The sequence below is a fragment of the Kogia breviceps genome, chromosome 19, assembly GCF_026419965.1.
Source record: "Kogia breviceps isolate mKogBre1 chromosome 19, mKogBre1 haplotype 1, whole genome shotgun sequence".
NCBI classification, from domain to species: domain Eukaryota; kingdom Metazoa; phylum Chordata; class Mammalia; order Artiodactyla; family Physeteridae; genus Kogia; species Kogia breviceps.
In genome coordinates this window covers 37,275,124-37,287,962 of record NC_081328.1, presented here as the reverse complement: position 1 = coordinate 37,287,962, position 12,839 = coordinate 37,275,124, and the positions used below count along the sequence as shown (strand labels likewise).

Sequence of the window (12,839 nt, the reverse complement as noted above, 5' to 3'; positions counted from 1 at the left end):
CACTTTGTTTTTTTAACAGAATATTAGAAGTGGCAAGGTGTTCTCAACTAACAGATGTAGGCTTTACCACTCTGGCCAGGGTAAGTGTTTTCTTGAGGTTCTATAGGTTTTGTTCAGGGTTTTTTTTATTTCAGAAGAATGAGCAATGAGGGAAATGTGGAATGGCCGCAGAAGTGAGGGTGTAGGATGTGGGGGGACGTCTCTGTGACTGGCGTTCCTGAGCGTCCTTGGGCTGCAGCTACAAGCAGCTGCTCTGGAAAGGCAGACGTGCATTGGAGACCATGACATTCCTTTGTGAGACTTGATTTTCCGCCTCTTCATAAGATTATAAGCTAAACTAAGTGGGAATTTCCTAGTGCTTTTGAAAGAAGCTTATTTGGTTGTTTGGTATGCAACTGGTGGATGAGAGTAATGTTGAAAGAAACATGTAAGCCTGATTTAAATGGAGAGGTTTTAAGAGATTTTCTGTTTTCTCCACAAGATTTTAATACATGGAGTGGTTTGTAAATCACTGTATAATAATAGTATTTAAAATTATGCCATCTTTGACCAGTGCAATGGAACATGGGAAGGGCATTTGCTTTCAGGCAGATCAATGGAATGCTAATGGCGGGGAGCGGGCTGGGCAGCCCATGGCATAACTAGATGAGGACATACAAATTCCCCTTCTGTGCTTACAAAGAAATCATTTTCATTAAATTATTTTTGGTTGAAAGGATCTCTGTATTAGTTCAGTATCAACATTTGGGAAATTCATTCCCTTGGACTTCTAAGATGTTAGATACTTTAAGTGTGGAATAATTGAGAAATTTCACGGTGATAAAGGCCTTTTAAAAATGTGCAATTAATAGAATAAGGCAGGAAGTGATATAAGAATGACACCAACACTGAAGCTCTTAAGATTTCATCAGTCTATTTAATACTACTTCTTAGTTTCCTGACCTTAATTTTTTTCCCAATTTTAAATGTTTGTACTGTAATGTTTGGGTTTGTATCTTACAGAATTGCCATGAGCTTGAAAAGATGGACCTGGAAGAGTGTGTTCAGGTAAGATTGTGGATTTTTACTCAGAAATATAGTATGATAGAAACTTACACAATACATGCACATCAGAACGTTCAATTCCCTACCCCAGTGTAGCGGTGAGCCTGCAGCACTGCTGACTCTCCATTTATCGAGGTGTCCTCCAGGCACACCAGCAGAGCTGCTCATGGTATTTTTGCTAAGGAACTAGGAAAATACATGCCATCAATAAGGTTGCCGTTGGAAAGAAAGAAGGCTCAGGCATTTAGACCATAAAGATACTAAGATATTTCCTCAGACCTACAGTGTTATGATGCTAATAAATAGTTAAAGACCCAGCATACCGATGGATATCACTGCCCCTTTTTAGCTTAACTGCACTCTGCGCCCCTTACATCGTTAACCCCGGAGATCCAACTCTGTATGGAACCCTGCCCTTCAGGCAGGCAGACTTAGCTTCTTATCAACAGTTTTTTTTATTACCAATTTTAAGAGCTTTCAGCTTATTAGCTGGCTGGGGAGAAATTTTAAAGAGGGACTCCTAAAAAGAAGATAGAGCAGTGAATTTTTTTAATGGTAAAAATAAAGAGAAGATACTTCAATAACTATAGATGCCAGTTTTGCTAAATTACTTGTTACCCAGACACTGCTTAGTCCCCATTAGTTCTTATTAAAGTAGAACTTACTCACATCCGTCTGTTTCCTGCACATGCCTGAATGTCCTGTGTGTCCTTTCCAGTGTTAGTCCTTCTGAATGACGTGCACACGCCTGCCCACTTCAGTCCCCCACCCCTGCCGTTTCTTAGCCCCTGTGAAAGTATGTGTATTATAACAACAATCTCAGAATTGGAGAGAAATTTGAAAAGAAATGCTGATTTACTCTCCATCCTAAGATAACTAGAAAAGACTGTTCTCCCTTCCGGAGTTCTTCCTTACTGAATGTTCATAGTTAACCCAGCAGCTTCTTTCTGCCACCCTTAGGGAAAATAACTGACATGCCAATTATCAATCCTGAGTTATGACATGGCTTAGAAAAATATGGGCCAGATATCTAAAAATTTAAGGATGTTTCTACGTTCATTTTTTTCATGGAGCAGTGTCTTCTGATTCACTTCTGTGATGGCTCTAAGGAGGTCAAACAAAGTCCAGTGGGTGGACGTTATGAGGGAACACATTTTCATTTGTTTCGAAAACAAACAATTTTCGACAGACCTGTTCAAAGATGACTAGGTGAGTTTAAGCCCAGCCTGGATAGGTTCTCAAAGAACAGGTTCTGGGGCTTCCCTGGTGGCGCAGTGGTTAAGAATCTGCCTGCCAGTGCAGGCGACACGGGTTCGAGCCCTGGTCCGGGAAGATCCAACACGCTGCGGAGCAGCTAAGCCCATGCGCCACAACTGCTGAGCCTGTGCTCTGGAGTCCACGAGCCACAACTGCTAAAGCCCGTGCTCCACAACAGGAGAAGCCACCGCAATGAGAAGCCTGTGCACCGCAATGACGAGTAGCCCCCGTTCGCCACAACTAGAGAAAGCCCGCATGCAGCAATGAAGACCCAATGCAGCCAAAAATAAAGTAGCTGAAATAAATAAATTTATTTAAAAAAGAAGAAGAACAGGTTCTGGTAGCTGATGGGATTTCAACCTTACGATTCTGTTATTTGATGATTGATATATCAGGATATCAATCTAAAATACTAGTGGAGTCAAGAATGAGGTATGACCTATGAGTTTTTTGGAATTAAACCTAAAATAAACTTATATGTTTCTTTCAGATAACAGATAGCACATTAATCCAACTTTCTATACACTGTCCTCGACTTCAAGTATTGGTGAGTTTAACTGTGGAAGTTTTATGTATCTATTGGATTTAATCAAAACCCAGCTCTTACTTTCATCTTGGTGCCTGGCTACCACTTGGGGAAAGCATATTTCTCCAAATTGTCAACTTACAGAGGACCAAGGGAGGAACTGTGTGAAGGGAGAAACTGAGATAGAAACTGGAAAAGTTAAACATTTTCTGTATCAATGCTTGGAGATTGAAAACTGACATGGAGAGTATGAGTTCTCGCTCCCATGTGAATTACACTCCAGCCTGAACAGTGCTTAAATTTCCAGAGATCCAGGAGATGAGATGGCCTGAAATACAGTTTGCTTCACATTGGGACCAAGTGTTCCTATAAAATAGAACCAATCAAGGCTTTACTGGGGGTCGTTCTCTGCTACTCCTTCCAATAACACTGTGGGAAAGCATTCTGGTTGGTTATTCTGTACCTAGGCTTATTTTTGGTGTTTTGTGGCACATTAAATTATGTTTCGGTCGAGGGTTCTGAGTTTTGCATGGAGGAACCAGGGATTTAAGGAAAACTCGTAAAGTGAAGAGGTGACCACATCTTACAGCTGTAAGAGTCATCTTACGTGAATTAACTATTTTGCATGCCCCTGCACCAGGTATTCAATATTTAGTCCAAATTCCAGAAAATTTTTTACAGGAAAAGCTTGAGCCCCACTTGTCCCTGTAGAGAAGAAAAGTTTCAATAATTTGTGTGTGGAGAGTGTGGGGGGAGATATTTTGTTTATCAACTATTTCACAGTCATTATAGGAATTCACAAAATATATTTAGAATCACACAGAGAAACGTTGATCGTTGATTGTCAGAAACAGAACCCCAGCAACTCTAGTATGCGTTCTTTATTTCACCACATGGCTCCAGTGATGGCTCCATATACTTCAGACTCAAACCAGAAAATTCTCCGTTTTGGTTGCACATAGGCCTCTGGGTAGAAGAATGCCATTAAATATTTCAGTGTCCTTCCTTGCTCTATTTGGCTGCAGAGTCTGTCTCACTGTGAGCTGATCACAGACGATGGAATTCGTCACTTGGGGAACGGGGCCTGCGCCCATGACCAGCTGGAGGTGATTGAACTGGACAACTGCCCCCTAATTACAGATGCATCCCTGGAGCACTTGAAGAGCTGTCACAGCCTTGAGCGGATAGAACTCTATGACTGCCAGCAAATCACACGGGCTGGAATCAAGAGACTCAGGGTAAAGATGGTGGCATTACCCTCCGGCTGTAGTGTTCTCAGCACCCTTTCCTTTTCTTTATTTTTCCCCTCCATTTCCTTTTTTTAGATTTAGATTCCTGTGATTATTTATGTGGACATTCAGCAAAGAGAAAAAAAGATGGAGAGCAAACCTAAGGGTAGATAGTTCTTACCTGTTGTTCCAGGTATTTAGTAGGAAAATAACCACTGAAGGGACAAAAAGTAGATCTCCCAGCAGAGTCTCTCTAATAACATGCCCAGAGTCAGAAAAGCACATGCCAGATTTTGGTTCTAAAGGAAAGAAAGGAGTAACATAAAGAAAATATTTAGTTAAATGGGATTTAAAATTTTAATTTGTATTTCCTTTCATATCAAACTGTTTTGCTGGGGTTCATATTTTTTTAAGGCAACAAATGGATCACGTAGTTTTTTACCTTTTCCTTTTGCCCCATCCTTCATAATAGAGAGACCCACGTATAGCCAAATGACTAAAAGACAGATTGCCAGCAAGGAGCTTATAAAAGACTGGATGAGTCTATATGTTGGATTATTCAGCTCAACAGACATTTATTGGAACATCTGCTTGACGCCTGTTGTGGGAAAGGCACTGTGTTAATTTGGCCCTTACAATCAACCTTTAAAAATATCCATGTTGGCCTTATGACATCTGAGTGCATAAAGGAGCAGCACACTTCATCTTGAGTTCCAGTTGACCTCAGTTCCACCTCTCCCTTCAGACCTAGAGGACTGAGAACATAACTGCAATGGGGAGGCCTTGTACCCATATCTCTTCAACACCAAAAGAGGAGGAGAGCCACAGGTCAACCAGAGCGTCTTCCATGGCCTACGTACATTAGGGCTTTTGGACCTGCCTGGCTCTCAGGAGTCTCTTCCACCTCTGAATCCTCAGGAGTCACTTAGCACTTTGACACTCTAATTTAGCTATGTATGTGCATGTCTAGAATATAAGTCGCCTAAAAGCAGGATCTCCATCTTGACCATCTTTGCAACCCTTTTACATAACTAGCACAGTGCCTTGAACTTAGTAGGAATTTAGAAACTATGTAGTAAAAATTAGAAGCATGTTGTTAAAAGAGGATAATGAGGTTTTTTAAAATATCAGAGGAAACATTGTCCATAATGGCTTGGAAAAAATTAAGTTTTCAAGCTTATGTAATTTCTTCCAGCTCTGGGAACCCCTTTGGGACAGGTTAAGAGATTAGCATGAATTTTTTCCCCAGTTTTATTATTATGGAAGCAGTTACTAAAGTTATGTGAGCTGATTTGGTCTTTTAGAACAACGTGGGATGGTACAAAGTAGAACCCAGGTCTCTCAGCATCCCGTCTGTGCTCAGCCTATGCCCTGCCCTCATGTACACTCAGTCCCTCATTGGTTTTTCTGAAAAGCAACATTGCTCTTTCTGTTTAAGCCCTCTCTCTTAGTAATGTTTCTGTCTTGTTTCAGACCCATTTACCCAATATTAAAGTCCACGCCTACTTCGCACCTGTCACTCCACCCCCATCAGTAGGGGGCAGCAGACAGCGCTTCTGCAGATGCTGCATCATCCTATGACAATGGAGGTGGTCAACCTTGGTGAACTGAGTATTTAATGACACTTCTAGAGTTACCATGGATCTCCATTGGAAGCGACCCCAGTGTTCCGGGCAAAGGTTACAAAGTGAGGGCAGTGTCCAGATCCCCAGAGCCACACATACATACGCGTACCCACTCTCACCCCCACCCACTCTGTCTCTGTGACCAGGGGATTGGGTTTGTGCTGGCTTTATCATGTGGATTGGTAAAACTTAACCATTCCTGTTGGATGTGCCCAGAAGAAAATCAGAAGCAAGGTAGACGGAAGGGGGCATTCCAGCAGACCCAGTGTTACTGCTACTGTGGTTTCTTTATTTTGTTAAGGGGTTTCTTTGGCAATTTTGGAACAGCAGCTGCAGTCCTCCAGGGTCAAGGAAAGCATAGAAAAACAATACATGTTGTATCCAGGGACCAGAGAGAAGATTTCTTTGCATCCTATAAATGGTAGCCATCCATTGCAAGATGACTACAGAGCTTCTGTGCTTCCTTGTTCCCATGCCAACATGCTGAGCATGCTCACAAAGAAGGCTTGTCCATTCCTCCTCCTGTGTTTTAGCATTTGGCCCAGAGGTTTCCTAAATGGTTGCATTGAAATCGCTGTGGTCCAAAAGTGCTGACTTACTCACTCAAATTGTCACTTTCTGTAGCACACTGTGAACCTGTCTTTCATCCTCTGTCGCTCCCTCCTGCACTCTTGCTCAGTCTGTCATCTGTGCATAGTCCGCTTACTCACACTCAATTGTTACTCCTTTGCTGTTGTTATGTTTACAGTTTGCATTTTGGAGGATTAGTTGGGGTTTCCAAACATTTTTAAAAGAGACATTATCAATAAATATTTTTTTAATTCTAAATTTTACCATTAGGGGACCCTGCCTGCATCTTTGCCAGTCTGAAGGGAAACTATAACAGAAGCAAGAAAAATTATGAGAAGAAATTGAGCTAAGACTATTTTGATGAAAACAAACTTTGCCTTTTCGTTTCTGTTATATCTTGTGATAAATGATAATATGCATGATACGCCCAGTATTCCCCCTGCACATGTTTCCTCCCATCTGACTTAATAAAGAGGGAGAGAAATGCATTATTAGGAAAGGGTGGAATGGCAAATCCCAAAACTGAACCTGCAAGCTGCCGCCACCCAAGCTCAGATGTGAGCTGTGTATTCACCGAAATCTAGGTGCGATGAGTGGCGTCTAAGATCTGTGTCTCTGAGGTTTGTTCTGCTTTAGCAGGAATGCTGCTAGAGGAGTTGTGCCGTTGAGCCGGGTAGTTTCTCTTTTTTCCCCCCATCTCAACCTATCAGGGGTTCAAGAATGACCCTATCACAGCTGGTCAACTGTATGTCAGTGTTGATGGTATCACATCTAATGTTGGAGCCTCAAAGGACCAGAACCTGTCAGCCATATCTCTCTTGTGCTCCAAAGTTTCCGTGAATGAAATACTACAGGAGCCAGGTGAAGGCATTGGGGCAGCAGAAAGAGAACATTGAGAGGAAGTAGGGGGTTCAGTGTCTCTTCCTAGCCTGGTCACCAGAGCTGAGGGCAGGGAGTTTAGTGCCCATGACTCAGAGTCAAAGAAGAAGCTCCCCCAACCAAAAAAAAAAAAAAAAAATCATGGAGGATGAGGGAAATAAAATGAGTTTCTGAAGTACGAGAAGTAGACTTCTAAATATCAAGGTTAGAGACCTTGTGTGACTTTTAGTAGGGTGACTTTTTGTCTTTTAGGACATTAATGTGCAGTCTGCCATCATCTTAGGTCATCCTCTGCATGATCCAGGCTGTTGTCAGGCTTGTTTTAATGCTGTAGGTGCTGGTTCTACCAGCATATGTAAGAATAAAGTGTGATTTGTTTTTTCACAAGCAATCAGTTGAAAAGGTCCTAGGAATCTGTACTATCCACCATTATTCAGCACTTAATTTCTTTTAAATCCCATTTTATTATTGTGCCCTCTTAAGGTCAGATTATGTGTGTTTTTCATTGCCTTTCCCTTATCCTCTTTTCAGATTACCATATAAGGAATATACTTTTTAAAGTGAGACCCGCTCTCCTGGCTATACCCCACATATACAGATACACACATGTGCACACACACTTCCAGATGTGATTGATAATATTCAGATCCCTGGGTCCTCACTCAAATAAAACTAAAAAGAAGAATATTTAGGGGGCAGCTGCTCTAATGTACAAGTTTAAAAAAAAAAAAAAGTGTCTGAACAAAACCCTGATTTATTAGTGAGTGTGGATTCGAATTTCCCAATAGTTGAAGCTCTCGAGGTACTTCTGTATTTAAAAAACCCGATTCACCAGTACATGAAGGTCTTGGAAATGCTGTTGCTGTTCTCAAAGAGTGTACCCACGTGCAGGTCCATGTGGAGGCGAGCCCTGCCTGTCTGGGCCAAGAACAGAGTCAAGTGAGGGAATAAAGGCCCTGGAGTGTGCAGCGCTGGCATGTATGGGGTCAGGCAGGAACCCTGTTCCTTTCTGAAGCAAACTTCTGGCCCATCAAGCTTGGAAGGACATGTATTTTTTATGCCAATCTAAAACCTATGTCTGCTGATGAAATGTACCAGGACTTCGAGAACGCAGAACATGGTAAGTTTTGGTCAGGTGAAAGGGCCCTGCCATCTGAACATAGGATTTCCTGTCTCATCTTCAGGGACACTCTTGAAAATCCAATAAGGCTTTACAGATGTAGGAAAAACTCTTCCTTAGGAAAAACTTATTGGTCCATTTGTCTGACTCCAGAGCCACTCCACAATACGCCTTCAATAATAAAAAAAAAAAATACAGAGTGAACGGAGAGAAGAGATTTGGGATAAGTAAGAGAAGGTGCCCTCAAAGTTATTATTCATCTGGATCATCTCTTTCCTAAGCAGCCTTTTCCCCTTACATTTTGTAGCATCATCAGTATCTTTTACATCTTCATTGGCCCCATCAAGGGGATGATTCCAGCTTTTATTTTAATTTTTATTTTTTGCATTGACTTCTCGCATGTCCTTCCTACACCCATCCTTGCCCTCTATTTTGAAAGCTTCCATCTCACTCCCAACAATGCTGCTAATTTATTCTCGTGTCTTCAGTTTAGCTTCCTCTTTGGATCCTTGTCCTGATCTGGGCAAACTGTCCTGGGCAGCCTTGAATTCAGTAACTGTCATGTGGCTCAGGCCATTTTTCACTGGGTGATCTTTGATGTTAGCTTACCGAATTTGAGATCAAACTGTTAGATATGAGGAATAAGAGAATCTGCCTTCATCCTTTTTCCAATATTTGGAATGTGAAAGCACATCATGCTTTATGTAAAAAAGTGTTTTCTCCTCCTGTTCTGCTCTTTAGTGGATGTAAAAGTATTTCTTAAGTGGTTTTTATATATTTCCACATCCATTAAGTTGATTTGGCAGACATATAAGTCAGAAATTTTTCATATTCCTTATTTCACATTTTAGAGGGCAACCTGGAAAATATTTTAATGATGCTTTACTTTGGGCTTTCCAAACTGTTTGAAAGGTTCAGTATAGCTACGATGCTATATAGCAGTCAAGTTCTTTTATGTCTTCTAATTGCCTTATAAAATGCATTGTTACTGGTCTGATAACCCACTAATGCCATGGGGGCGCTAAACAAAGTATGAGTTGGAACCTGTCTTGGTTTGGAGTTGTTGGGAAGTGAGAGAGTCCCTGGAAAGAAGAGGTGGTTTCCTGCCTGCCTGTGGGCAGCGTGTCCTTGGTGACTGTATTGTTTAGAGGGGAGGAACACTTGATCATGGTGGACCCTTGTCCATTTAATGTTTATTGAAAGTCAGATTGCTTATGACAGTTGCCACTAGTGAGAGAGGAAGGGTTTAAAGAAAATTGGACTGTTCTGCTTTTTCCCTCCTTGTGTGCATGATTTAAGGTTAGATTTCTATCCTGTTGTGCATCCTGGCTGACAGACTCTTTTTCAGTGGTATGCTCTGAGCTTCCGGAACATTTTATACAAAGATTGCCTTCTCTATCTGCCCACCAGTTCTAGGATTTTTAACCACCTCAAACCCAGGCCATGTGAATTAGTCAAGTCTTGTTTGAGAAGAACATGTAGCATGTTTCGTTGGAGATCTTGAGGCAGAACCCTCCCGCTACAATGATCTTGGACCAAAGAACGCTAAAGTGTCAGGAGGGGGCTTCCCTGGTGGCGCAGTGGTTGAGAGTCCGCCTGCCGATGCAGGGGACGCGGGTTCGTGCCCCGGTCCGGGAAGAGCCCACACGCCGCGGAGCGGCTGGGCCCGTGAGCCATGGCCGCTGAGCCTGCGCGTCCGGAGCCTGTGCTCCGCAACAGGAGAGGCCACAGCGGTGAGAGGCCCGCGTACCGAAAAAAAAATAAAAATAAAAGTAAAAAAATAAAGTGTCAGGAGGGTGAGGGGAATTAATAGTCTCAGCCTCTCCTCACCTTTATTTCTATCATAAATTTTAATTGTAAGATTGGAAGATACAGAAAGCTGTATACAACCATGTCGATAGGATATAATTAACCCAGGTAATTTGGGAATAAAATTTGGCTTGTATTTGCTATATCCAGATGCCCAGACCTAACATCTTGGTTCTCCAGCAAAGAACATGCTGCTGTAACCTTGCCCTCTCACTTGGGACAAACTTTCTACCTACCAGAAACTACCATCTGAGGCAAGTGAGTTTTCTGCGTGAAGGGCTTCTGCAGCACCGCCCCCCTGCCCCCCCCCATGCCCTCCCAAGGCAAGTCTACATATTTTGCCCATTTTTATTCTTAAGAACATCAGTTCTGCATCTCTGAAGCCTTTGATCCTTTGGAAAGTCAGTAAGACCTTCTCAGCTGAGTCTGAGTGAATCTTTGGAGCCCAAGAGAGTTAACCTTAATTTTCAGCAGAGAAAAAAATTGTTGGACAAACTCACGTGTGTGTTAAGAAAATTCCGTAATGCACTTCCTCCGTCTCTGCCTTCTGTGTTTGTTGAGTAACCCCTTAGTAGAGGTTGGTTCACAGGTGTTGAGACTCAGTGCTTCCTCAGCCAGGGTAGTTCACTGCCCTTTTAGGAAAAAGAACCACGAACAACCAAAACCATATCAGTTGACCCTGTTTATTTTCTGTGTTTTTCAGTGTCTTTTTGAAGAATTGGGGTGGGGAAGTGGTAGTTGACATTCAAAGTAGAGGAGAGAATCAGTTCTGGAACTGGGGTATTTTGCTTCAGGTACAAGCATCTGTCCTGAATATGTAGAAACAGCCGCTGCCCACGTGAGTAGGTTTACTTTCGTCTCCACGTAATGAACTCCATGCCCTTCGTAGTGGCAAGGAGGGCTCGTACTTTCTACACACCTAACCAGTATCATCCAGATGGGCATTGGCACCACTGAACGCCACCAGTGCTTCGGCTTCTGGGCGTGATTTTCACCAGGGCAAGAGCGAGTAGGCAGTAAATGAGAATCCCCACCCCAGGGAGAGATAAGAGAAGAGAGGTGTTCAGACACATACCTGTTCTCTTCTGCCATATCCCCAAGAACCCAGGGAAATCTTTGAAGTGATTTTTTCTTTTTTTTAATTAAAGTGGATGAAGAAAGATTTACCCCACTAAGTTTTAGCTTGTCACTGTCTCTTATTGTACTTGTTGTTATTCATTCAAATCTGTACTACACTGCTGCTCACATACATGTATGTGTTTCTTACCTTAGCCTAACCCTTCTCAGCCCCTGAAGTCATTATTCTATTTTGTGTTTTCTTTTTTTATGGCACTAGCGAATGAGAACCTAAAGTCTTAGAAAATCCTAACTTGAAAAGGAGTCTCTAACTGGCATGGTTTGATTGATTACTTTACCTTTTCCCGCTAAAGACTTGAATGATTTTCTTCCCTAGTGCTATATAATAGATCTGTAATAAGTGAAACCTTTGCTGCTACTTTTCTGGGTTTACATCAGTTTTTTCCTTCCCTTAAAAATAATTTCTTATCTGTGCTTCTCTGATGACTGTTAATTTCTAATAAGTACAGGAAGAGGTGAACCTGAGATTTCTTCTCTTACTCCCCTCCTCACCCTACTCCCAAATTATACACTAACCTCTAACATTTATAAGATCCGTGAGATGGGGCTCATCATAAGATGCTTGTGGGGTTTTTTTTCTCATCACGCTGCAGCTCTCAGAGCTGGCCCCTGAGGATCTGTGACTACCCAGTCCGAAGGGTTACGACAGGGAGAGAAAGGCTTTCTTAATTTTGCCTTTCTCCATCCCTGTTTTATGATCACCCTTCAGATGCCTCCCATTCTGGCTGCCTCCTTTTTCCTCCCAGGAATTGTTTCCAAGTAACCTGCCTCGGTCATTTCCCAACTGCTCTCCTCACCTTTGCCCACCTTCCAGTGACCCTGAGAGCACAGACCTGAGAGACGGGGCCTGTGCGGAGCTCAGAGAACTGTGAGGACTACTGCCTTCAGACTACTCCTGCATCTACTTGGGGACAGAGATGGATGGGTAAATGGTGCTCTGGGAGACATTTTTATCTTCAAACCAGGCTGTTTCACCCTTTGCACTGCCCTGCCTCCATCCCCACTCCCCTGAGGAAGGGGTAAAATGCAGAGGATGGTTGACTAGCAGGGTCTGACCCCCAGCATTGCTGTCTGGCCTAATCCTTGTCCAGCCATTCGGCCTGCTCTGGCTTGAGAGCTTCAGTGTGTGGGAGCTGCCGCTTGCTTGTTTCTCCACCAGGCCTGCCCCAACACTTAGCCGGTCCCTGGGGCCAACACAGTTCCCTACATGGTGACTTAACACCAGCCTCCATTAGCTGTCCAAGCGACTGTGTTTCCACCCAGTACTTTTGGCGCTTGAGGATGGGGGGAGGGAGGGAGGGTTATTTAAAATAAGTAAAAATCCAAGGTGGCAGTAGAGGATTCCTTTTGCTTTAAAAATCTTTGGACTAAAAAAATAAAAAAATTTAAAAAAAATTTTTTATATATGAATATATAAAGTAAATTGTTATGTAACTATTATTGTTTCCTGTATGTTCTAATTTTTGGTTTATGATGTAATTAAAGGAAATAAGCTGTGAAGACTTTTCATTTTACTGCGGAAATAGCCTGACTTGGAGCTGTGATTCTTAACTTCCTTGAACCCTTGATCTGTAAAGGCTCCTGAGGCTGAATGAAGGGGCTTCTTTTTGGCATCTTTATTTTTTTTTAATATCCTTTAGTTA

The 12,839-nt window shown here is 42.4% G+C and overlaps 1 protein-coding gene across 5 annotated transcripts in view; it reads left to right on the top strand.

Annotated features, from left to right (window-relative positions):
- FBXL20 (F-box and leucine rich repeat protein 20) overlaps positions 1-10,001 on the top strand; it is a 96,859-nt gene extending 86,858 nt beyond the window's left edge. For 4 of the 5 annotated variants that reach the window (XM_059046526.2, XM_067020505.1, XM_067020506.1 and 1 more), the window contains 5 exons: positions 20-80; positions 1,003-1,047; positions 2,792-2,848; positions 3,853-4,065; positions 5,530-7,794. In XM_059046526.2, coding sequence (XP_058902509.1) covers positions 20-80; positions 1,003-1,047; positions 2,792-2,848; positions 3,853-4,065; positions 5,530-5,637 — 484 coding nt within the window. In that variant the 3' untranslated portion in view covers positions 5,638-7,794. Of the gene's footprint in view, positions 1-19; positions 81-1,002; positions 1,048-2,791; positions 2,849-3,852; positions 4,066-5,529 lie in introns of all 5 variants that reach the window. The other variant, XM_059046527.2, reaches the window with a different exon arrangement.
- The last annotated feature ends 2,838 nt before the right edge of the window (positions 10,002-12,839 follow it).